Source organism: Vipera berus (assembly GCF_964194415.1).
Source record: "Vipera berus genome assembly, chromosome: 7".
In the NCBI taxonomy this organism is placed as follows: Eukaryota; Metazoa; Chordata; class Lepidosauria; order Squamata; family Viperidae; genus Vipera; species Vipera berus.
Window position 1 is genome coordinate 54,263,248 of NC_138209.1, and position 25,975 is coordinate 54,289,222.

General features: G+C 45.8%; 1 protein-coding gene across 1 annotated transcript in view; it reads left to right on the forward strand.

The window, feature by feature from the left end:
* The window catches only part of SH3RF1 (SH3 domain containing ring finger 1), a 151,475-nt gene that overhangs the window by 21,061 nt on the left and 104,439 nt on the right, over positions 1 to 25,975 (forward strand). The window contains exons 3-4 of the mRNA XM_081332628.1: positions 14,358 to 14,633; positions 20,570 to 20,665. Coding sequence (XP_081188754.1) covers positions 14,358 to 14,633; positions 20,570 to 20,665 — 372 coding nt within the window. The remainder of the gene's footprint in view (positions 1 to 14,357; positions 14,634 to 20,569; positions 20,666 to 25,975) is intronic.

Genomic DNA, 25,975 nt, shown 5'->3' on the forward strand with positions numbered 1-25,975 from the left:
TCATCCGACCCATCTACTGCGATTAATTAAGTTCGCAGATGGTACGACCATGGTGGGTCTTATTACAGGTGGGGATGAGACAGCATACTGGGCGGAGGTACAAAAACTATCCATATGGTGTTGTAACAACAACTTGCACCTGAACATCGGCAAGACAAAAGAGATGGTGCTAGACTTCCGGAGGAAAAAAGGAGGAACCTGCCCCACTTTACATCAGGGAGGATTGTGTGGAGAGAGTTTCCTCCTTTAAATTTCTGGGAGTCTACCTCTGTGAAGATCTGACCTGGAAAGTTAATACAACCCAAGTGGCCAGAAAGGCCCAACAGAGGCTTCACTTTCTCAGGGTCTTGCAGAAGAACAGGGTAGAACAATGGCTTATGACCCTCTTTTACCGGTCTACTATAGAGAGCATCCTCTTGTATGGTATTGTGGTTTGGTATGCTGGTCTGACAGCCGCGGATAGGAAGGCATTACAGAGGGTGGTGAGCACAGCACAAGACATTGTGGGCTGTCCCCTGACACCACTGGATGACATCTCCAGGGCTTGCTGCCTTGGAAGAGTGAGAAAAATTCTCAGGGATCACTTACACCCTGGACGGTATCTCTTCACTCTCCTACTATCAGGTAGGAGATATAGAGGTATAGCCAGCTGCACCAACAGGCTGAAAAACAGCTTTTATCCATGGGCTGTTAGGCTTTTGAACAGGAAATAATTTTTATAAATTTTATGCATAATTGACTTGCGAGGCCGGTGTGTTGTGCAATTAGTTCACATGGTGTAATAAGATGGAGGGTTTGTGTCACTGTAAGCTGGGGGGGTGGGGGCACAAAGGGAGGCTCAGCCAATCTCAATGTATACATGGTTGTACTTTGACAATAAAGGTTCATTCATTCATGTGGCCTACTGGGTGAGCATGGCCAGCTCTACTTCTTTCACGTCAAGGGTACCTATGGGGGCCTGGGCAGGAGTGGGACAGATCTGAGGGTCTCTGTCAGAAGGAGATGGGACTGGGGCAAGTGCCAAGACATGGTCCATTGGAGGAGCCTCACTGTTCCTCTTAGGCCATGCGGGGGGGAGCTGGACGATGGCGCGGTGGTCAAATGCCCAGCCTAGCTCTCAAGCACCCGCGGCACTAAGCCCAGCCCCACTTCCCCAAGGGGGCGCCCAGCTGCACTGCTGCTGCTGTGCTTGCTCCCCTTAGCCAGATTGCTCATGAGGGGTATGAGGGCAAAGTCAAGAGGGAGGCCCACTCCCTCTCCATGTGAGGAGACCTGGCTTTGTATCCAAAGCTTCCTTAGCAATAGGATGGGAGACCCCCCCAGGATGGGCCAGGAGGAGGGGGCAAGGGGATGGTGAAAGGGCAGCAGAGAAGGACTAAGGCAGGACTTCCCTCAGACCCTCCCTCTCCTTCCTTCCTTCCTTCCTTCCTTCCTTCCTTCCTTCCTTCCTTCCTTCCTTCCTTCCTTCCTAAGAGTGGTGGAAAAATATTTGAGATGAGGGAGAAAAACAGGCAAGAAACACAGCTGGGGAAGTGTTATCCTTCATGAGGAATGAAGAAATGCACCAGCACATGGCCCTTGCCTACTTCACATATCCGGCTTGGTGGGCTCTGGGGGACGGGATGCCATGAGCAGCATGAGTGTCGATGTTACCTGCGCAATGCTGCCCAGCCCCCAGCCTGTCTGGTTTTGGCAGGCAGTGGGGCACTCTCCTCACAGTGCCGAGAGACTGAGCCAGGTGGCACGAATCTGAAGAGAAGCACAATGCTGCCCAGCCCCTAGCCTGCCTGAAGTAGGCAGGGCCATGTGCTGCCCACTTCCAGGCGATGGTGCATTTCTTCATTCCTCACAAAGGGTTATACCTCCACAGCGTGCGCCCAGGGGGCAGTGCCGACATGGCATGGACCGGTCCCTTGCTGTTTTCAGATGGCCTTGTGGAGCTAAGATTGAATGCGTTTCAGCATAGATGACCACCACGAAATTGTACATTGGCTCCCGGCCGGCCTGAGCCAGGGCCAAGGCAGCAGGAGCCGTTCCCTCACTGTTTCCAGGATGGGTTTGCAGGCCACATGAAACCACTTTGCAGGGCGGATCCAGCCCCCGGGCCTTGTGTTTGACATGTCTGATCTAACTTCTTCCCCTTTCCAGCTGCAAGCTCTGAGCTGTAGCCTTCCAAAAGTCTCCTGGCGGCCACCATTTTGAATGCCTTGCTGTTTATTGTTGGTTTGTGGGGAGGTTTTTCTCAGTTCAGCTGCCTGTTTCAGAGTGCCTGAAATTTCAGGGGCACGTGAAAAAGTTCACTTTTTTCTAGCTGCAAGCTCTAACTAAGCTGCAGCCTCTTCTGACTTCTCCGACTTTCGTTTTCACGGCACACTTATTGCGGCTGCCATTTTGAATTCCGTTTTGAATTTTGCAAGTCCGTGGGGAGGCTTTCACTTGGAAATTCTCCGTTGCCTGTTTTTAAGCATGCCTGAAGTAGCAGAGGAACGCGAAGAACTTAATATTTGCTTGCCTTCTATCTGGTCTGGAGGGGAAGGAACAGATTCCCTCCTGTGATCACTTTTAGTAGCGGCCGCCATTTTGGGCGTCACTATCGTCTCTTTTTTTCCCGGAAAGCTTTTGGCTTGGTTTGTCTTTGCCAGCTCAGGAGGGGGAGGGGGTGGATTTCAAGCACCCCCAAACTACAGAATTGCAGTTTGTTTTGTCAATCCAAGGGAAGCTGGCCTCTGAGGCTCTGGACAGGTGCAGGGCCCCTTTTTAGGCTTCCTCTTTCTTAATCATTGCAGAGGGCTCTAAGTTTAGATTCCTTCTGCTTGCAGTTCAATTTTTTTGTGGTCATCAGTTTTATGCTGACTCAACAACATCAGGCCCATTCATTGTTTGTCTTGACTCCACAACTTTTCAGAAGTGAATGGTTAAGCACAGGAGGCTTCAACTGTAGTTCTAGGCCTCAACCTAGCAGTTCTCATTGTTCATTCCAACGAAGTGTGCTGACTGTGCCATTCTTGGCCTTGCTGCCACCAACTAGGGCTAGTGAGCTGGCCGTTATCACCAAGATGATCTTGCCGCCACAGTAGACTTGGCCTGTGCTCCAAAGGTGCTTCAACTAGTCTTAAAGCCATCAGGAGCTTTGCAGGTGTGCCAGTTGTCCATTAAGTTGGTCCTGCAGCCACCATTGCCATAGAGTACTTATTGATCCCTGGAAGTGGCACACAGCCTCAGATCAGTACTCTGCTTCTCTGTACTCAGCATTCCACTGAGATGTCTCCCAATTGTGATGGCAGACAACACCACACCTCAGGCTTCACACGGTGCCCCCAACACTCCTGCACAATCAAAGCATAAGTCCTCCAACCTGGAGGCTGCTGGGAAGCTCAAGGCCAAAGCCAAGGCCATTTCTGGCAAAAGGTCTCCCAAGGTGGCAGAGAAAGGCCAGCAGGAGGCACCAGGACTTAGAAAGACAGTTTGCCAAGGCCCAAAAACAGGGCACGATGGGTGCTGAACAGGTCTCTTCTCCTCTGGCAGAGGAATCTGTATTTGGGCCACAGGTTGCTTCTCTTCCCTCGTCTTCCCAAAGGATCTGGTCTCCGGAGGGGGATGATGATGAACAACCTTATTTTCCCAGGGCTGAGCAGGAGGAGATACCTTTACCCAGGGACCAGGTATCTGACTGACGCCTCCAGTCCCCAGAGCAATGCAGTACAGGCCCAAGGCCACCTTTACACCCACAGCAGCTGGTCTTCGGCCCTCAGAGGTGCAGGGAGTGTGGTCGCCAGAGCATTTTCTGGCTCTGATCTTCCAGGTGGTCACCCAGGGATTGGCCTTACAACGTCAACAAAGGTATGCATCCAAATCGGTGGCCTCAATGACCCCGCCTTATCTTCCCCAGTTGGGAGCACCAGAATATTCTGACCCTATTTCTCCCGCCTTGTCTCCTCACAGTGGAGTATCTTTTTCTGAGGAGTACGACCCGATGGAAATGCCGCTCTATCTGAGGATGAGGATCTTACTCCAGACCCTCCTCTCTTTGTTGGTCTATTCAATCCGGCGCTTTTTAAATCTCTGCTTCATAAGACCAGCGCTACTGCTAAGATTGGTCCTGACCAGATTCCCCATCCTGGTCCATCCACCAGCCAAGACACAAGGCTGGTATTTTCAGAGCATGTGGTCACTGAGCGTCACATCCCCTGTCCCCCTCTCCTTCCTCAACATGGTGCAGAAGCAATGGGGAACACCTGGCACTTTTCCCTCTCCAGGGGGGATGAACAAGAAGCTCTTTAATGTTGACCCAGCCTTGTCGGAAGTGCTAGAGGTTCCTTCTGTGGATGAACCTCTGACTTCAATCTTTTCCTCCTCCACGGTGTCTGTTGATATGGCTGAGACTTGAAGGCAGAGGACAGGAAATCTGAACTTTCCTTCCGAAGGACCCACCAGGCCTCAGCATGGGTGGTGAGGGCGGCCACATCCACCTTTTTCTTTGCCAGAACCTCCCTTCTCTGGTTCCGCCAACTTCAGGCCAGAGTACCCCCAGAGGAAGTCCGAATGCACCAGGACTTAGCCAAGTTAGTGGCTGCTTCGGAGTACATGGACACGTCTTTACATGCCAAGTTCTCTTCTAGGGCCATAGCCTCCAATGTTACTGCTTGCAGGCTCCTGTGGCTCAAACACTGGCGAGTGGATGTTAAATCCAGGTGGTGCTTGGTGGCTGCCCCATACCATGGTGGTCAGCTTTTTGGGGAGGCCTTGACACCTTATTTGGTGGGAAACAAGGACAAGCGTAAGGTGATGTCTCATCTTAGACTGGCAGATAGACGGCCTACCCCATATGCCTGCAGACAATTTTTCCAGTCAGGATCAGGATCGGAGTTTGCTCAGCCCTCCCGCTCCTTCCCTCCCAGGTCTGACTGTCAATTCGACTGACCAGGGACCAGAGACACTATCAGGAGCGGCCTGTCCCTAGAATTCATGTCCGTCCCCCCGGAGCGCTTCATTCCTTGTCCGCTGTCAAAAAATGCGGTCAGGAAGGCTCTCATGTCAGAGGCTATTCAGCACCCCTTAGAAATAAGGGCCATAGAACCAGTCCCGGATGGACAGCTAGGAAGGGGGTTCTATTCCATCCTCTTCATTGTTCCAAAGATGTCTGGAGGATGGAGGGCAATACTTGATCTAAAGGGGCTGAACGCTCATCTCGCATACAAAAAGTTTAAGATGCAAACACTACAGTCTATCTTGGCCAGCATCAGGAGGGGAGACTTCCTGACGTCCATCGACCTCACGGAAGCATACCTTCACATTCCCATCCTTCCCGCCCACCGGAGGTTCCTCAGGTTTTGCTACAAGACTCACCATTACCAGTACAGAGCCTTACCATTCAGCCTTTCATCAGCCCCAAGAGAGTTTACCAAGATATTGGCGGTGCTGACCGTGCATTTGAGGTCCGACCCCATATGCATCCAGTGCTAGCTGGACGACATTCTCATCTAGTCCCTATCGGTCCAGGTGGCTTAATCGGACCTGGCTTTGTCTATCAAGAGTCTCCAGGACCATGGGTTCTTGGTGAACTTGCAAAAGAGCCAGACAGTTCCCTCAACCCACCTTCTTCATTTGGGTGCGGTCATAGACACCTAACTGTGCAGGGCCTATTTATCTCAGGAATGTCAGGACAGCATCAGAGCCCTGGTCCTTCAGGTCCAGAGGGAGCATGTAGTCACCCTGGCTGTTCTTTCCCAACTGTTAGGGAAGTTGGTTTCCTGCATGGGAATAGTCCCATGGGCCAGACTACATTCCAGGGACCTGCAATGGTTTTTGCTCCCGTTTCAGAGACTGGGCACCAGCTCATCCTCCAACCAAAGGGTAAGGGTTCCATCTTGGACCCTAAAGTCCCTCCAGTAGTGGACCTCACCAGTGGTAGCCAGGAGCTCTTTGTTCCAGGAGCCCTTTCGGATCACCCTGACTACGGACACCAGCCTGTAAATTCTAAGGATAAAACAAAATTAGACCCAAGTGAGTCGACACATCCTACCCTTTTTATTGCCTGCTAAACCCATAATCCCTAAGTCAGGGGCACAAGTAGACCTGAAAGTGCTACTCGATACCGGCTGCTCCCGATGCATCATTAGCCTGCCATGTGTCTTGAGACTGGGCATATGGGCCAAGCCACTCTCCAAACCTGTGAGGTTCAAGCAAGCCGATGGCTCCCTAATGGGAGGGACTTTAGTCATGCAATTAACGGAACCCTTACGCCTGTAAATAGGCGAGCATTGGGAGTTTATTCACTTTCTGGTAGCGCCAAAGGTGTCTGAGACTGCGATCCTAGGACTAGCCTGGCTAGACAAATGGAAGCCATTGATCTGGTGGGAAAAAGGAATGAGAACTGTGAGATTACCCAAGGGCCCAATCTCCACATTGATTCAACAGATGTTACAGGGGATTTTAGCCCACCCAATGAGCAAGCGCACATGGCTGCCTTATGGCCACCTGGCGACCCGCTCATCCCCAGCGAGTACCAGGACCTAGCGGAGGCATTTAGTGAGAAAGAATGCGATACCTTGCCTCCTCACCGTCCCAATGATTGTTCCATTGAACTGTTACCAGGGGCCAAACTCCCCCCGACCAACAATGTACGCTATGTCGCCCCTTGAAATGGAGGATATGCAGCGATATGTGGATACAAACCTAGTGAGGGGATTCATCGAACGGGCCAAGTCTACTGTGGGAGCCCCTGTGTTGTTCAAAGTAAAAAAAGATGGGCCTCTATGTGTCTGCGTGGACTATAAAGGCCTGAATGCTGTGAGTGTGGGAAATAAATACCCTCTCCCCATCCTGAAAGACTTGCTAACCCAACCTGGTAAAGGGGAGCGTCTCCACCAAGTTAGACCTGAGAGAAGCATATTACCGAGTAAGAATAAAGGAGGGGGATGAGTGGAAGACAGCCTTCAACTGCCCCTTGGGGAGCTACCAATTCAAAGTCATGCCATTTGGACAGCAGGGGGCCCCAGCCGTATTTATGCAGTATACCTTGATGACATCCTGATATGCAGCACGAATATGACTAACCACATAAAAGTGGTCAGAGAAGTGTTAAAGAAACTATTGAATGCCAAACTTTATGTCAATTTGTCGAAATGTGAATTTCACCAAACTCGATTAGATTATTTTGGCTATAGAATTTCCAATGAGGGTATCAAAATGGACCCAGCCAAATTGAAAGCTATAATTGAATGGCAGCCCCCAAAGACCCGCAAACAGCTCCAGAACTTCCTAGTGTTTGCCAACTTCTACCGCCAATTTATTCCCTCTTTTGCTGAGATTGCTCTACCTCTTACAGAACTACTCAAAATGGGCAAGGGAGGGGTAAAACTGCAACCTGGCCAACCACTAGCATGGACTATGAGTTGTCAGAAAGCTTTTGAGAATTTAAAAAGACTATTTGCAGCTGAATTGGTTCTAAAGCACCCCTGCCCAGGGGACCCCTTTGTAATTTAGGCAGACGCCAGCGACGCAGTGGGAGAAGGAGGCCTTTGCTATTAGGTGGGGGCTATTAAACTGCCGGCACTACTTAGAAGGGAGCAAGGTGCCTTTTCAAAGTATGGACAGATCACAAAAATTTAGAGGCACTGAAAACTCCCCGCAAATTGTCCCCAAAACAAGTATGATGGGCACAGTACTTCAACTGTTTTAACTTTACTCTTAAGTACATACCAGGAAGGAAAAACTTCCTAGCTTATGTGCTCTCCCGATTGCCACAGTACAAAAGCAAACATGAAGAGGTTCATGAGGCAATTATCCCCGGTCCACAAACTGCGGCCCAACTCACACCTCGCAGGACCCCTAATCCTGATGAACATGGGGTAAAGAAAATAAAGCGAGAATTCCTCACTGATCAATGGTTTAAATACAATCAGACATCCCTAACATGCAGGGATGGTGAGGCTTACAAGGGGGAAAATTATACTTGCCTGAAGCTCTTCGTCTTAATGCCCTCAAACATAGCCATGATGTCAAACAGGCTGGACATTTTGGATATCTAAAAACTCTGCATCTCACTCGCCAGCAATTTTGGTGGCCAGGACTAAAACGAGACGTAGAAAACTATGTCAAGAGCTGTACTGTATGTGCCACCATGAAAAGAATCCCAGGAAAGACCCCTGGGTTACTGCAACCGGTGGCTGAACCTTCTCAACCATGGGAAGAAATAGCTATGGACTTTATAGTAGACTTACCCGACAGTAGAGGAAGTACTGTTATTTGGACTGTGATAGACCTATTTTCAAAACAGGCTCACTTTATCACCTGCAAAGGACTTCCATCAGCTCAACGCCTGACTAACGGCTGACTAACTCAACACCTGATTGCTTGTTCCTAAAACATATCTATCGACTACATGGCGCACCTAAGTGAATAATTTCAGACAGGGGTGCAGTTCACAGCGAAATTTTGGAGAAACTTTCTTAAATTTATTGGATCATCTCAAGTCCTATCAACTGCTTTTCACCCGGCTACTAATGGAGCCGCAGAATCCGCCAAGAAAATGGTGGAAGAATACCTTAGATGCTACGTCTCTTACCAACAAACAAACTGGACCAACCTCCTCCCTTTCGCAGAGGTGGCTTACAATAATTCAGTACATAGCAGCACCAGCTACACACCTTTCTGTGTAGCCACAGGGAAAGAATTCAACCCCATACCAGAATACCCTCAGTTACCCTCCGCTTCCCCGACTCTTGATCATTAGGTGAGAGGTTTGGAAAAATACAAAGGTGGCCTTAAAAAAGACTTTTGAGACGTACAAAAAGCAAGCTAACAAGAAGTGAGCTCCCCAAAGAACATTCCAAGTTATGGACAAGGTATATTTGTCGACCAAATACTTACGCTTTAAACTACCCAATATGAAATTGGGACTGAAATTCTTGGGGCCTTTCCCCATTGTGAAAATCATCAACCCAGTCACAGTAAAATTGAAACTACTCAGACGTTTGGGGAAAATTCACCCGGTGTTCCATTGTAGCTTGCTGAAACCTTATCGAACCTCCACTTTAAGACCTCCCCCTAAGAAAGCACCTGGACCCCTCATGGTAGCAGGTCAGACCCATTATGAAGTGAAACGTATTCTTGACTCTAGAATTTTTAAGGGAAAATTGCAGTACCTAGTACAATGGAAGGGATACCCATTGTCTGAAGCCATTTGGGTGAAATCTACTGGTATGAAAGCTGATAGACTTATCAAAAGGTTTTATGAGAAACATCCCAACAAACCAAAAATCAGTTCCTAACTTGTGTTTTGTTTACATTACAGCAGGGGTGTCCAAACTTTTTTCAAAGAGGGCCAGATTGGATGAAGTGAACATGCTGGAGGGCCGAACATTTTTCTGAACATTCTTTGAACAATTGCAATTAAATGCAAATGAATTATTTTATGCCAAGTTAATTGCAAATGGCATACTTTTCATTTTATAACATTAACATCAACTGTCAGCTGAGTTTTCACAATGTATTTTAAATAAATTTTAAAAAAAACTTACCTGCACTAATGTGAAGGGTGAAACTGAGATCTGTACTGCAGCAAATAGGCTCGGTCTGGTACAAAGGCAGTGGTTTTGATGCACAAAATGTCACGCAGATGAGAGTCACTTAGTCTTGTCCTCACATGGTTCTTGTTAAAGTTCATAGCAGAGAATGTCTTCTCACACAAATATGTTGAGCCAAACAAGCTCAGCATTTTCTTTGCAAATGTCCGAATCTCCTGAAACCTGCCCTTATCCAGTTGGCGGTAAAAGTTCACAAGAGAGAGCTGTTGGTGACGACTGCGTAACTCACTGTCACAATGCAGCTCAATGAGCTCAAGCTGCAGCTGATCTGGAGCATCATCGGGGTCAACAGAGAATGGAGAGGAGAAAAGGCTGATCTCCTTTTCAATAGCTGCAAAATCTTGAAAGCGCTGTTTAAACTCTCCAGCCAGAGATGCGATGTCTGCTGCATACCTGCTCATTTGCACACTGATATTGTCCTGTGAAAAACTGTTCATTATTTCCTGCAATGCTGGGAAATGTATGGTATTGGGCTGTGTTTGTGACAAATGCCTTTGGAAAAGTTGCAGCTTTGTTCCAAAGGCCTTGATGTGTGAATAAAGCTGGTTCACCGCTGCATCTTTTCCCTGAAGACTCGTGTTTAGTACATTCAGATGCTTTGTTATGTCAACTAGAAACCCCAAATCAGCCAGCCAAATAGGATCAGATAGTTCTCGCATCGGTTGTCCCTTTGTTTTCCAAGAATTCTTTTATTTCCTTTCTGAGAGAGTAGAAACGCTGCAGCGCAGACCCTTGACTGAGCCATCTTACATCGTTGTGATATAAAACATCTTCATATTCAGCCTGGATGTCCAGTAGAAACTGTTTAAACTGGCGGTGGTACAGAGCTTTAGCGTGAATAAAATTAATAGTCTTTACAACCGGTTTCATAACATGATCATATTTGAGATATTTAGCACAGAGAACTTGTTGATGAATGATACAATGGAGTTTAATAGCTTTGCCTCCTTCTTCAATCACCTTGTTACAGATTAGGGTTGATAAGCCACTTCGTTCACCAGCCATAGCAGGTGCCCCATCAGTAATCCAGTAATTTTGTTCCAGGGCAGTTTCATGTCATCTATTGCGGAACTAACAGCAACAAATAAATCTTTTCCTCTAGTTTGGTCCATAAGGCTCTGGAGGTCAAGTAGCTCTTCAGTCACATTTATTTCATCGTCCACCCCTCTCAAAAAAATCAGCAACTGAGCTGTGTCAGATAGGTCTGTGCTTTCATCACAGGCTATTGAAAAGAAGTCAAAATCCTGTCCTTTGGACGTCAACTGTCTCTTAATATCTGATGAAATATCTTCAATTCTCCGTGTTATAGTGTTACGAGCCAGGCAAATGTTGGCAAACTCTTGCTTCTTCTCGGGACAGATATTTTAAACCATTTTCATAACGCACTCTTTAATAAAATCACCCTCAGCAAAAGACTTGCCATTTTTAGCAATTAACATTGCCACGTCATAGCTTGCCTTTGTGGCATTTTCATTTGACTCACGGGCTCTTGTGAGAAATCGCTGTTGTGACATTAAAACTGCTTCAAGTTGCTTCAACTTTTCACTGCGGTCGCGCCCTGTTAGTTTGTCATATGTGCTATGTTTTGTCTGGTAGTGTCTTTTGATATTGAATTCTTTATAAACGGCCACAGTCTCTTGACATATCAGACAAACACAGCGATTCCGTATTTCAGTGAAAAAAAATTCCACTTTCCACCTTTCCTGGAAACGGCGGCCCTCACTGTCAACTTTCCTTTTCTTATTTATAGTCGCCATTTTCTGTTTGACCTTGGAAGATGGAAACTGTGTTATTTGCTTTGACAAGGTCAGACTCTCTGGTAACAGCTCACACACTTCCACCACTTCACAAATTCTGCCCCGCCGCTGCCTCACCTTCCCCCCTGCCGAGGAGAGAACCAGCGCCGCACGCCCACCCCTTGCCTGGCCTTGAGGCTGCTGAAGAGTAGAGGGTGCCCAGGTAGATGGTCACAACCAATTGTTTCTGGCTGACAAAAGAACCATTGCACAAAGGGGCTCTGAAAGGCAATTTTCTCGGCTGCCACATACCAAGGGCTTCACCTGCATTCCTGGTTAGCACTTGAGAGGGGACCAACCAGAAACATCCGGGAAGAATTCAAGCCGAGCCCTTTCCGTGCAGCGGACAAGAAAATTGCCACTCGGAGCCCGCCTGGCAACCGAGCGGTGCTCGCAGCGCAGAGAGAATCCGAGGGCGCGGCAGGCCCTTTTTCCCTGGCCACCGGGGGCGGGAAGGCCGTTGAGGTCTGCCTGGTGCCAGCTCGGAGACTCCGCCCGCCAGGCCCTTCTCCCGCTCGGCCAGGCCAGGTGCGCATCGTCAGCCTCGCTGCACCGGCACAGACGCCGCGCCAAGCCCGGGGCGGGGGGAGGAGCGTGGCGGTTCGGCCAGCCAGGAAAAGGTGCGGGAAGCGGAGGCGGCAAGCGAGCGTGCGCTCAGGGCGAGGCGGCCGTGGACCGGTGAGGGAAGAGCGCCGAGGGAGCGGCCGGCCGGGCAGCGCTGCTGCCGAGTGGAGCTCGCCCGGGGTGCCCGCTCTGCGCCACTCGTCCTCCACGTTTGGGCGGTGACGTCAGGATGCGGCCCTCTCACCGCCCTCCCTCATGTGACAGGCCCTTTCTCCCTGGCCCTCTCACCGCCCTCCCTCGTGTGGCAGGCCCTTTCTCCCTGGCCCTCTCACCGCCCTCCCTCGTGTGGCAGGCCCTTTTTCCCTGGCCACCGGGGCAGACACCGCGCCAAGCCCGGGGCGGGGGGAGGAGCGTGGCGGTTCGGCCAGCCAGGAAAAGGTGGTCCGCCCCAGGCACCTCCTTGCTGCATTTCTTTTTTTTTACCAGGGAGGGAGGAGGGCTTACCTGCGTGGCTCTGCCCGGCTGGTCCTTAGAGTGGGAGGCGCAGCGAGATCGTCCCCCCCCTCGAGAGAGAGAGAGCCCGAGAAGCCGGACAAGAGGCGGTGTCGGGTTTCTTCACCCCACCTCCCTGCACTCAAAGGTCGCCAAGCGCTTTAGCGGGCCCGTCGGTTTCTTTCGGCGAAGCTGCGGCTAAAGCTGCTACTTCACAAAGACTGCAGGCAAATCGCTCCCCTCTCCCACCCCTCCTGCGCCGCTCGTCTTCCAGGTTTGGGCGGTGACGTCAGGAGGGCCATGGGAGGGCCACATTTACATAGAGCAGGGAGGGCTGTTCGAGGGCCGTATGAAACCGCCCCGCGGGCCGCAAATGGCCCGCGGGCCGCACTTTGGACATGCCTGCATTACAGGATCTGTCCTTTTTGTAAGGTGGGGCCGGATGTCAATGCTGCTAACATCGAATGTTATTGCTTGACAAGAGATGAAGAAGTAGCCATTTCATATGTTAAACTTGTGTATTGCTTTAAGAGATTGAGTTTAAGGTTGGGAGGGGGGAAGAGGAGGATTGTACCTTCAAGGCCATCTGAAACCAAAGAAGATAAGACCTTGGCGGTTTTCTAATGGAAGAGAAACTGATTCTTTAAATTAATTGGAGAATATGATCAATGACAAAATTAGAAAGGTGGAGAATTGTGTTTTAATATATTGTGCAAGGGGTGGAGATTTCAGAGTCCAGCTTCCTTCAAGCAAGCATTTGCCAGTGTATTAGGCTAAATAAAGGACTTTTAAGGTAAACAATGCCTCAGAGTCACTTGAAAAGCCCATACATCAGAAACTTGAAACATAGAGTGCCTCAGGATAGTTGGGAGGCCCATAACAGACTGCAAATGAGTGTCTTTCTGCTGAGGGGCTGAAAATCCTGCGTAAATTTTTCAGCTTCTGAACAGAGATGGCCTTCACCAGACCTCCAAGGTACTTTCCCACCCTCCTGAGGCAATCTCCACTCTTTATCTTAGTTTTCACTTAATGACTTGTGAGATCATTTAACTGCAAGTGGGAGTTCAGAGATTGTGCTTGTTGACTGAAACAGTCACATGATATATCAGTTAACAATGTACATGATTCCAGTTTCAATTTTGGTTATAAATTGAGGGTTGCCAGTAGGATTGTTCCATATCCACAGGATATGCACAGATTAGTCCCTTTGGGCATAATCACCTCCAGTTTAAAAATCATTGGTTTAGATAATATGCTTGTGTATTAATATTTTTTCTTTTAAAAATGGTTGGTGGGTAAATTACAACTATTTATAGTTAAAATCAGTGGTGGAATTCAGCTGGTTTGCACCACTTCAGCAGAACCAGTAGCTAATTAGAGCCTTGGTGGAGCAGTGGGCTAATGCCTCCTTAAGTAACACCAGCTGCCTGCAATTAGTGCAGGTTCGCATCCCACCAGGCTCAAGGTTGACTCAGCCTTCCATCCTTCCGAGGTAGGTAAAATGAGGACCCAGATTGTTGGGGGCAATAAGCTGACTTTGTAATAATGCCGCTTGGGGGTATGTGTGAAAGCCCTAATAAGCAGGCATATACATAGAATGAAGGCTACTGCTAAGCTTGTAAGCCGCCCTGAGTCTTCGGAGAAGGGCGGGATATAAATGGAATTAAAATAAAAAATAAAAATAAATAAATAATTTTTTGTTGCCCAGGCCCAGAATGGACTTCCAGAAGCGGCATCCACACAGAGAACTGGTTGTTCACATGTTTGAATCCCACCACTGGGAAAATTACAACTATAATTACTACAATATAGTTTAAACCTTCCTGTACATCACCTATGGTTAGCCTTATGGATTGATTTTGATGTTGGTAGGTTATTTACATTTTGTAACTAAAATTTATCTGGTTTGTTTCTGTAGGGTGTACCTCAATTACCTTGTGCCAAAGCATTGTATAACTATGAGGGAAAAGAGCCTGGAGATCTTAAATTCAATAAAGGTGACATCATCATATTACGTCGGCAAGTTGATGAAAATTGGTATCATGGAGAAGTCAATGGTATCCATGGATTTTTTCCTACCAATTTTGTCCAGATAATTAAACCATTACCTCAGCCTCAACCTCAGTGCAAAGCACTTTATGACTTTGAAGTTAAAGACAAGGAAGCTGACAAGGATTGTTTACCCTTTTCAAAGGTAAAAATTTATAGTTACGTTTTCATAATCTCAGCAGTGTTGAAATACTTGTTAGCCTACAAGTTTACCATGTGTCAAATGTTATAATTTTTCAACTTTTTTTCTAAAGAAAATCAAAGTTATATTATTAACATATTTTAAATTAAAAATATAAATTTAAATTATCTTATAGAAATAGTATTTGAACCTCATCTTCCATTTCCAAGATTAGCACTCTGTTGTATATATTGATAATTCAAGATAAATGAGAATTTGTGATATATTTTTTGTGAAAATATATAAATATGAAAATAAATATTTACAATATGTCCTTTGCTGTATACAGTATATTTTGTTTAGGTAAACTGTTAGTTTTCTTCCTAGAATTTTTTCATGGTCCAGGCATAGTTATACCATGAGTCTTTTAGAATCAATATTGTGTTGGGCCAGGTAGGTTTCTGATTAATTTATTTTGTGATCTTCCAAATATAATTTAAACAAAATACTCTCAGGAGCCCTATTCATTAAAAACAATGGTAAATGATGCTGAGATATGAAAGCTAGCAATGTCTTAAAAGCCAAAAATTTTTATCCATGTTCTATGTTTATAGTTTTCTTTGTGTCTTTATCATGGACATTTCTTAGTTCATTAATCCCTAAGAATATTGCATGTATATACGTTGAATGCTTGGTTTCTAAGTATTGTAACTACTCATAACAGCTAAAAATATATAACATATTATAGAATTGAGATATATTGAGAACTGTACTCTTTTTTTATTGAAAAGTTTTAAAATACATTTTAAAAACATAAACTCCCTCCCTCCCCCTCCCCCCCACTTACCCCCCCCCCCCGACTTCCCGGAGCTGAATACAGGGTATTAACTTTTACAAACTTAAGCTAAAATAAGCTAACTGACTAAAAAACACTTAAAATTCTATCGCACTTTAACTCCCCTTAAACATAACTAGATAACTAAATACTAATAACTAAATAATAATACATCTTATAATACTAATACTCATTCATATGCTAAATGAAACTTTTTAGTCCCATATTTATTCTGAATATAATCGATCCATCTTCTCCATTCCAAAATATATCTCTGTTGCGATTGTTCTTTCAAATATGCTGAGATTTTTGCCATTTCTGCCAGGTTTGAAACTTTTAAAGTCCACTCTTCTATCGTAGGCAGATCCTCCTTCTTCCAATATTGAGATACCAAAAGTCTTGCTGCCGTTATTAAATTCAACATCAATTTGGTTTCTATAACAGTACAATCTGTAATAATACCCAACTGTGGAGAAAACCTTATCTTTTTCTTAAATATTTTCTGCATATTCCACCAAATTTTAATCCAAAAAGCTTTAACTTTTTTGCAAGTCCACCATATATGATAATACGTTGCATCATCACAACCACACCTCCAACATTTAGGCTGATAATTTGGATACATACATGCTAATTTTTTAGGATCTAAATGCCATCTATAAAACATTTTATAAAAATTCTGTCTTAAATTTTGTGCCTGTGTGAATTTTATATTTCTGACCCAAATTTTTTCCAAAATATCCATTGTTATTGGCTCCTGAAAATTCTGGGCCCATTTTATCATACAATCTTTAACAAGTTTTGTTTCTGAATCTATTTCTATCAATGCATTATATATCCTTCTTATATGCGCTTGACTTTGATCTCTGATTTGTTTTACCAAATTTTCATCAGTTGTCGAAATGCCAATTTTCTGGTCTTCTTTCCATCTAGCTTGTAACTGCCTATACTGAAACCAGGTCTGAACTATTTTTTCTTCTTTTAAAATATTAAACGACTTTAATTGCCATACATTCCTTTCCATTCTAAGAATTTCTTTATATGTAGTCACATCATGTTTAAATCCCACACTTATATTTTCTATTGAGTGTTTAGGTATTGCCCAAATTGGTATTTTATATCGGTAACTTATATCGGTATATTTTCCAAACTCGCAACAGAGCATATCTTAATATGCGAGTGTGGTGGTCTCTCATGAAAATAAAACAGAGTCTTGTCTGCCTCGGGATGAGAGCCCAGAGCAATGTCCAAAGCTCCCTTTTATTTACAAGGAAATTCACTCATTGGATTGAGCTCGTGTACAACAAAAAATCCTACCTTCCCATTGGCTCTGAACCTGCATGATATTCCCCTGGCTTGGTTATGTCAGCTGCATTTTAATAGCTAACAATTAACTGATTGACCTTGTGCTGAACAGGTGGTTTCATTATGGCTCATCTTCAGGAGACTGAAAAACAATTGTTTCAGCTGCGCTTATTCTAATGGCTGCAGCCTGCAATAATTTCCCTACAATGAGTTTTAAAGATATTATCCACCTTCTTATCTTACAACAAATATGCATGCCAACCATATAATAAATCACATCCCTCAATATTCAGTAATCTTCCTTGTGTTGAATTAAACCAATCACTAATTGATGATAAAACCGCAGCCTCATAATATAATTTAAAATTGGGCATTTTAAGACCACCTCTTTCACGTATATCTTGCATTATCTTAAGTTTTACTCTTGGTCTTTTCCCTGCACAAACAAATTTATTAATACCAAATTTATTAATGTCAAACCATCTGTTCCAGGTGCCTTACCCACTTTTAATTGTTTAATTGCTAAAATAATTTCTTCAACAGTTATCAATTGATTCATTCCTTCCCTTTGCTCTTGTGTAAGTACAGGGATATCCACACCTTGTAAATATCTATCTATATCTAGACCTTGAGTTACATCCCTAACATATAATTGAGAATAAAATTCAACAAAAGCCTTTTTAATAAAATTTTGCTGAAACACCTCTTTACCCTTATATTCTATCTTATCTATATTACGTAACTTGTTTTTTCCTTAACAGATAAGCTAACCACCTACCTGGCTTATTAGCATTGCAAAATGTATTATGTTTAGCATACCGTAAATTAGTTGCCACTTGGTCTGCCATCAACATATTAAACTGCCCTCTTAACAGATTAATTGCTTCTTTCACCCTCTTATTAGATGGGTTCAAAATAAAAGCCTTCTCTTTCATCTTTATTTTCTCCTCTAGCTCTTTGCGCTTATATTCCAATATACGCCTATATTTATTATTCAAATGTACTAACACTCCTCTCATATAAGCTTTACTTGCATCCCAAACCACTTCAATAGAAGTACCTTTATGCATATTTGTTATAAAAAATTCTTTCATATATTTTTTACATTCTTCCACATTTTCTTCATATCTAAACAAATTTTCATTCAACCTCCAAGACCTCCTATCTCCCTTTCCCTTGTCCAACTCCATCCATACTGGGCTATGGTCTGATAAAGTTCTTGGACATATCTTAATCTTCTTAACCCTGGGGAAAAAAATCATTAGTAGTCAATATAAAATCAATCCTGGAAAAGGATTGATGTCTATCAGAAAAAAAAGTAAAATCCTTTTCATCCACGTTTCATTCACTCCAGACATCTCTCAATTCCAAATCGTCTTTCATATCAAAAAAAGATTTAGGCAATCTAGCATGATTTGGTGTGCTTTTAAAAGGTCCTTTTTTATCTTTCTGCGTATCCAGCACTCCATTCCAGTCTCCCATCAAAATACACAATTTATAATCCCATTGAATTATTTTATTATGTAAAAATTTATAAAATTCTCCTTGCTGTTGATTAGGTGCATATAGTCCAATTAAAAGTATTTTCTGCCCTTCTATTAAAAGTTCAATTATAATATATCTTCCTTGGTTATCTGCTTCAATTAAATTATGTGATAAATCCTTCTTCACATAGATAACTACTCCATTCTTTTCTGAAGCAGATGCAATAAACTGAGTACCCAATCTAGAATTTATCAAATATTTTTGATCAGATACACGAATATGCGTCTCTTGCAAACATGTAACATCATTTTTAAATTGTTTCAAATACTGAAATATTTTCTTTCTCTTTTGCGGTGAATTTAAACCATTAACATTCCAAGTTAGAGACTTTGTTGCCATCTTTTGCGACATGAAGCTTTCGGAGTGCATCTTGCAGATCCTCAGGCACCTGCCTCTTTGGTCGCGCACCTCCCACTGCTTCACTATAAGTAAATTCTTGAGTTGTAGTTATAGATTTCTGTTGTTCTTGTTCTTGTTGCTTTCGTCTAGCTGCAGCCCGTGTCACTCTTTGAGTCTTAGATTCTTCTAACAATCCCTGGGGCTGCGCAATTTCCATAGTTTGCTGAGCTTCTTTTGCAATCAATGAAATAATTTCTGCATCTCCCTGTATATTTTCCATTTGTGCCTGTCTCACTCCTTCTTCCTTCCTTCTTTTAAATTCCGGGGATGGCGAAGAACCTGCTTTCAGTACATTGCAATAAAAATCTAGTGCCTTCAAAACTGTATTAAGACGATATCTTGTACCTACATAGGTCACCACCAATCCATTTGGTATCTCCCATCTAAACTGGAGCTGCCTCTTTAATTCATCTGCCAAAAAAGCAAACCCTTCCTTTTCCTTAAAATTCTTGGAGGAATTTCTTTCAGAATCAAAACCTCTTGACCAGCCACTTTAAATCTGTTATTGTAAAAAGCGCTAACAGTCACATTTCTAATTGATCTCTTTGGGAAATAAACTACCACATCTCTTGGTAATTTTCTTTGCCTGGCAATCCAGGAGTTGACACGAAATATTTTATCTATATCCACCATAATATCTTCAGCTTGACACCCCAAATCGGTTCCAGAGCTTCTGCTAAAATCTCCTTCAAATTTTCCTTTGAATCCTCTTTCAAACCTCTTATCCTCAGGGCAAACTCCATGTCTCTGTATTGTATCATTACCACATCATCGTCAATCTTATCCATTTTATTCTCTGTTTCAGACATTTTAGCCTCCAATCTCAAATTATTTTGATTTACTTCTTCCACAGGTTCATCCAGACGCTCAATACAAGCTGCCAGCCCCTGAAACGCCAATAAAATGTCCTCTCATATTTCCTTGTTTTTCTCATCAATAAGCTCTGCCATTTGCTTAGATATTTGCTCAGATTGACTTTTTAAAGCATCTTGTAAATCTTTTAATGTCAATGCAGGTGTAGGTGCTGCGGGGGATGGCATCAAAGTCTGTAATACAGACTGTTGCTGAATTGGTGATGCGCCCGCACTTCTCGAAGTAGAAACTCTGGGTGGTTTAGAAGCCATTTTAACACCCAATTAACTTTCATCTCTCACCAGCCAAGCACTTTCAATTCTTGTTACAAAGAATCACTCAAGTGCCATCTTCCCCTTCCTTTTAAGACGATCGTTAAAACAGAAAGAAAGTTGAGATTCCAGAGTTAAAGTCTTATACTTGCTAATTACACAGCTCCTGCATCCGCTCTGCCTGCTTCAGTTGCTCAAGATAACAATCAAATCCAGCAGGAGCGGATTCAGCGTCTTGCTCTGCTTAAAAGCAGAGAAGTCCTCCGATCTGGAGTATCTCCGGGCTTCGGGGGAGCTCTCACCCTTCAAGCCCCAGAATAAATATTCTAGGGCTCTAGGGGAGCTCTACCCCTACCCAGAATGCTCCCCTTCCCCTCTTCGCCCGAGGGGAAGGGTTTTCAAGCCACAGAACAGCTGATTGTCGCTGCTGTGCAGCTTTAACAAAATCGGGGGGCTGGCGGTCGATCCCGACCATCCACGTCGCTGAAGAGCCACCCGGAAGTCGAGAACTGTACTCTAATGCTGAAAAAAAAAGCAGTTGAGTTGTTACTCAGCAATTATTTCATCTGATTAGCTCCTAGAATGCTTTTCAAATTCTTAATAATAGGAATATACAATTTTCATCTGAACATATGTAAGTTTACTTTTTAAAAATTTCAATGGTCTGAATGTCAGGAAAATTAAATAAAATAAAATGTTTAATTAGAACTTGGAAACTTTCGTACCTTTTCATTTTCTTCTTTTATATCCAGGATGATATTCTTACTGTGATTCGTCGAGTAGATGAAAATTGGGCTGAAGGAATGTTGGCTGACAGAATTGGAATATTTCCTATTTCATATGTTGAGGTGAAAGATTCTTAAGTTTCTTTAATGTTGAATTAATGTGAATACATGCACAAATACGTTTTATCCTAAATTTCTTTTATCTTGGACTGCATAGATGAGTAGAAAATCTCTAGATTTTAATCAAACAACACTTTTTTAGCAAATTGAATCATTTATTATTATTTATTTACCATATGATGAGAACATGACGGAAGAGAAGTAAACATATACATGCAATCCATATAATTATGTACAAAGCTTCTATGGGCATAGGCAGTGGCCTCATCATAAGTGGATATCCAATTCAGCTATCCAGGTGATTGCCTTTGGCATTGTTTTATGCAGATCTTCTAGGGAACCAGAAAATACACGTGGACAATCTTGCACAATATGTTTAATTGTTAAGGAGAATCTTTCCATCCTCACTGATACAGGGCAGAGTATCACACCTAATTCTGTTCAATTTCATTCAGACAGAGTGAGGCAGATCAAAACCAGGTGGCATTCTTTCCAGAATCTCAACATCTTTTTTTATTGTGATGATTAAAACTTGCAGTTTTAGTAAGTGTGGTCTTACCAAGGCCTATAAAGGAGAAGGAGGGCAGGCCACTTGCATCTGAGCTTTGTGGCTGCCTCCCGGAAGAGGCCACCATTTTCAGCATACCCACATTTCCTTGTGTTGCATTGAAATGACAGCTGCCTCTGGAAGGCTGTCATGCGACCCAGAGATGAATTGCTTTATTTTGCTTCCCTAAAGCAGTCTGGACAGCACTAAGAAAAGCTCTGGTGATCTTAAAAAGTAACTGCACAATGGGTGACGGGTTGGGGAGGAGGCCCAAGCACTATAGGGATCCCGAGGAGCAGAAAGCAGAGCAAGAGTATGTCAAGGGGTGGGAAAGATGAATTTGAGCCCTCCGTGAGAGGGAGGTGCCCAACCTACTTTGGAAGTTACCTGAAAGGTACCCAGCTCAGTGGCAGGGAGCTGGTGGACTGGACATTTTCGACCTTCCTTTGTACATCTTCCTGATTGGTCTGCCTATGGGACTGCCTGACTGGACCTACCCGGAAAATGGTCCGTTTGTTCTATTCTAGCACAGACTTGTTTGCGCTCAGGGGTGCCCCCCTTCCTGGGCGCGACCCGCCTTTGTTTCCATCATTCCTCTTGATGACGGGCCCAATTATTGGGACCCCGAGAGATGGTTGGGCAGGGACAGGAGCCTCTATCATAAATTTAATAAGAGGCCTCTAGTGTGCTTTTTAGCAAAGGTTTTTGTGAGGTTAGGGAGGGGGGTGGGTTCACAGGTTTGGTTGGAAACTGGGGGGGTTCCATCAACCGTTACTCAGACCAGGCCTGAGATTGATCGCGCCGTGACGGGGCTTGGGTTGGGTGCCTACGGGGCCCCAGAGCGGGGTGTGGGATTGCCTATTCCCACGACGGTAGGGAATGGCCGCAGGTGCATGAACAGAGGGCCGTATCAACATCTGGGAGCGCGTCCCCGCTGTCTCCAAGCGGTGATGCGCTCTGACCCCCTGGTTCCGGCCCGGGGTACCGGGAGTGAGGGTGAGCAGCCACCTGATCTCAGGCTGGTGTATTTCAATGCCAGGTCCGTAACGAATAAGGCTCCTCTTATTTGTGAGTTGGTTGAGGAGGAGCATGCGGACCTGGCTTGCATTACGGAGACCTGGTTGGGCCCAGAGGGCGGTGTCCCCCTGGTTGATCTTTGCCCATCAGGTTTCCGGGTGCTGCACCAGCCTCGGGCTCAGGGTAGGGGCGGTGGAGTGGCAGTAGTGGCGAGAAAGACCTTATGTCCGCGGGAGGCCACCATGGTCCAGATAGTCGGGTGTGAGTCCCTCCTCCTGAGATGTGGCCCTAGAGCTCAGTTGGGCTTGCTGCTGGTGTACGTTTCGCCTAGTTGCGTAGCAGCAGCCCTGCCTGAGCTTCTCGATATCCTCTCAGGGTTGGTGGTTGAGTTCCCCAAACTTATAGTTTTGGGTGACTTCAACCTACCATCCCTGGGGGAATCATCTGAGTTAGCTCGGGAGTTCATGGCTTCCATGACGGCCATGGACCTGATGCAGGTTATTCAGGGCCCAACTCATGGGGGGGTCACACGCTCGATCTGGTTTTTCTATCCGGACGGTGGTTAGATGATCTCGGGGGGGGGGTTCCCCAACTATTACACCCCTGTCATGGACCGATCATCATCTCCTGCGGTTGGTCTTCCGTTTTTCCACTCCCCGTTGTGGGGTTGCTGAGCCAATAAGATGGTTCCGTCCTAGGCGCCTGATGGACCCTGAGCGGTTCCAGACGGCGCTTGGGCCCCCACCTGCCTCTTCTGCTCACAGCTCGGTCGATGCCCTAGTGGAAGCCTGGGAAAGGGCAGCCACAGAGGCACTCGACCAAGTTGTACCCATGCGGCCCTTGACCCGGCGCAGATCCCAATGGGCTCCATGGTTCTCCATGGAGCTCCGGGAGATGAAACGTCGGAGACGGGGCCTAGAGAGCTGTTGGAGATCCAGCCGATCCGAATCCGACCGGTTACGACTAAGGTCGTTTACGAGAACTTATCTCACGGCGATGAGGGTGGCAAGGTCTAACCACTTCGCCACCCTCATCGCGTCCGCAGATAATCGCCCGGCCGCCCTGTTTAGAGTAACTCGCTCTTTCCTTAATCGGGAGGTGAGGGAGGACCCCTTCAAGGGTCGAGCCGAGGAGTTTAGTCGATTTCTGTCGGACAAAATCGCTCGGATCTGGACCGGTTTGGACTCTGACTGGGCAGAGTCTGATGATGAGGATACGGGCAGCCTTGTCGATTTAATCTGGGAAGAGTTCGACCCTGTGACTCCTGAAGAAGTGGACAAGATCATGGGGAAGCTGAGCTCCACCACGTGTTTGTTGGACCCGTGTCCCTCCTGGCTGACTGATGCGGCCCGGGATGGGACACGAGGCTGGCTCCAGGCAGTGATTACTGCCTCTTTGAGTGAGGGTAGCTTTCCCACCGCCTTGAAGGAGGCGGTGGTGAGACCCCTCCTCAAGAAGCCTGCCTTGGACCCAGCAATATTAAACAACTTTCGTCCGGTCTCCAACCTTCGCTTTCTGGCGAAGGTTGTTGAGAGTGTGGTGGCACAACAGCTCCCTTTGTTCTTGGATGAAGCTGATTATCTAGACCCGTACCAATCGGGTTTCAGGCCCGGGTACAGCACGGAGACGGCATTGGTCGCGCTGGTGAATGATCTCTGGCGGGCTCGGGACAGGGGCTGCTCCTCTGTCCTAGTCCTTTTAGACCTCTCAGCGGCTTTTGATACCATCGACCATGGTATCCTGCTGCAACGTCTCAGGGGGTTAGGAGTGGGAGGCACAGTTCTCCAGTGGTTCTCCTCCTACCTTCTGGGATGCTCGCAGTCAGTGTTGGCAGGGGGGCAGAGATCGACCTTGAGACCTCTCATTTGTGGAGTTCCTCAGGGATCGGTTCTCTCGCCTCTCCTGTTCAACATCTACATGAAGCCGCTGGGTGAGATCATTCGTGGTTTTGGAGTTGGGTATCATCAATATGCTGATGATACCCAGCTTTTTATTTCGACCCCAAACCACCCCAGAGATGCCCTCGACGTGATGTCCCGCTGCCTGGAGGCGGTCCAGGTCTGGATGGGGAGGAACAGGCTTCGACTCAACCCTGACAAGACTGAGTGGCTGTTCGTGCCGGCATCCCAGGAAATTCCGATTATCCCATCTCTGGCCATGGGGGGGTGAGCTATTACCCCCCGTAGATAGGGCGCGCAACTTGGGGGTCCTTCTAGATTCACAGCTCTCTTTAGAAGAGCATATTGGAGCTGTGACTAGGGGGGCCTTTGCCCAGGTTCGCCTGGTGCGCCAGTTGCGACCCTATCTAGACCGGGATGCCTTGCGTACAGTCACTCATGCGCTCGTGACTTCTCGTCTAAACTACTGTAATGCTCTCTACATGGGGCTGCCCTTGAAATCCACTCGGAGACTCCAACTGGTGCAGAATGCAGCCGCGCGAGTTGTGCTGGAGGTTTCCCGATACTCCCATGTTACACCTTTGCTCCGCGAGCTGCATTGGCTGCCGGTTGCCCTCCGGGTGAGGTTCAAGGTGTTAGTGATGACTTACAAAGCCCTACATGGCATGGGTCCGGATTACCTACGGCAACACCTGCGGTCGGCGTCAACTTCCCTCCGTCCAGTGCGCTCCCACAGAGAGGGCCTCCTCAGGGTGCCTCCGATCAAAGAATGTCAATTGGTGGCCCCCAGGGGGAGAGCGTTCTCTGTGGGCGCGCCAGACCTATGGAACCGCTTGCCGGTTGAGCTCTGGACGGCCCCCGACCTTCGCTCCTTCCGGCGCGATCTCAAAACCTTCCTTTTTGAACAAGCTAGCCTGGCCTGTTGGGATGGGGTTGGGTTTTATAAGTCGGTTTTAACTTTTTAATGTGTATTAATTTATTTACGGGCATTGCTGTTTAATTACTTTTTAATTTTTGTATCCTGTTTTTTATTATGTATTGCCCTGTTCACCGCCCTGAGTCCTTCGGGAGAAGGGCGGTATACAAATTAAATTAATAAATAAATAATAAAGGCCTTGGGAGTCCCAGGGAGTCCCAAGAGCCTAGGCTGCCTAGGTCCTCTCCCACCCCTGAAGAACCCTGTGCATTGTTTAATGACCCACACATTCTTTAAAAACCTTCAGGGAGAGCGGGATGTTGTTTAAAACAGGTCCCCAAACTTTTTGGCACCAGGGACCGGTTTCAAGGAAAACAATTTTTTCATGGACCAGGAGGGGGAGGGGAGGGTTCTCGATGATTCAAGGGCTTAGATTTATTGTAAATTTACTAAATAAATAAATAAATAAAGGTTTCATGGCTTCATTGGATAGCCTGTCACCACATATTATACAAAGTGGGTCTGGAGCATGTGAATTACCTGTTTCAATGAACCCGTAATTTAAGAAAGACTTGGTATTTTCTTTTAAATGTAGATTTCTTTTTATTGGCAGTCTTAAGAGTCTTCTGCTGTCTCATCATTTGGTCTTCCCCCTTTTCAAAGCTTTCCAGTGAAGTTTGTTTTTTACTCATTTTGGCTAGGTTTAATGTGTGGGCTTACCAAAACTGTGACTGAGACAAGTGTGCAGTTCAGAAAAGGGTCACAGACAGAAGTGATAAATGAAATAATGATCAGGCCATACAGAGACTAAAATAAGTATGGGATTCTGACTTAAGGCCTGGCACTAAATGATTTTGCTCCAGAGGAAAATCAGAATAAACACACAGGGAAAGCTTCACTAGAAGAGGCTTTTTTTTTCTCCAGGGAAAAGTTAG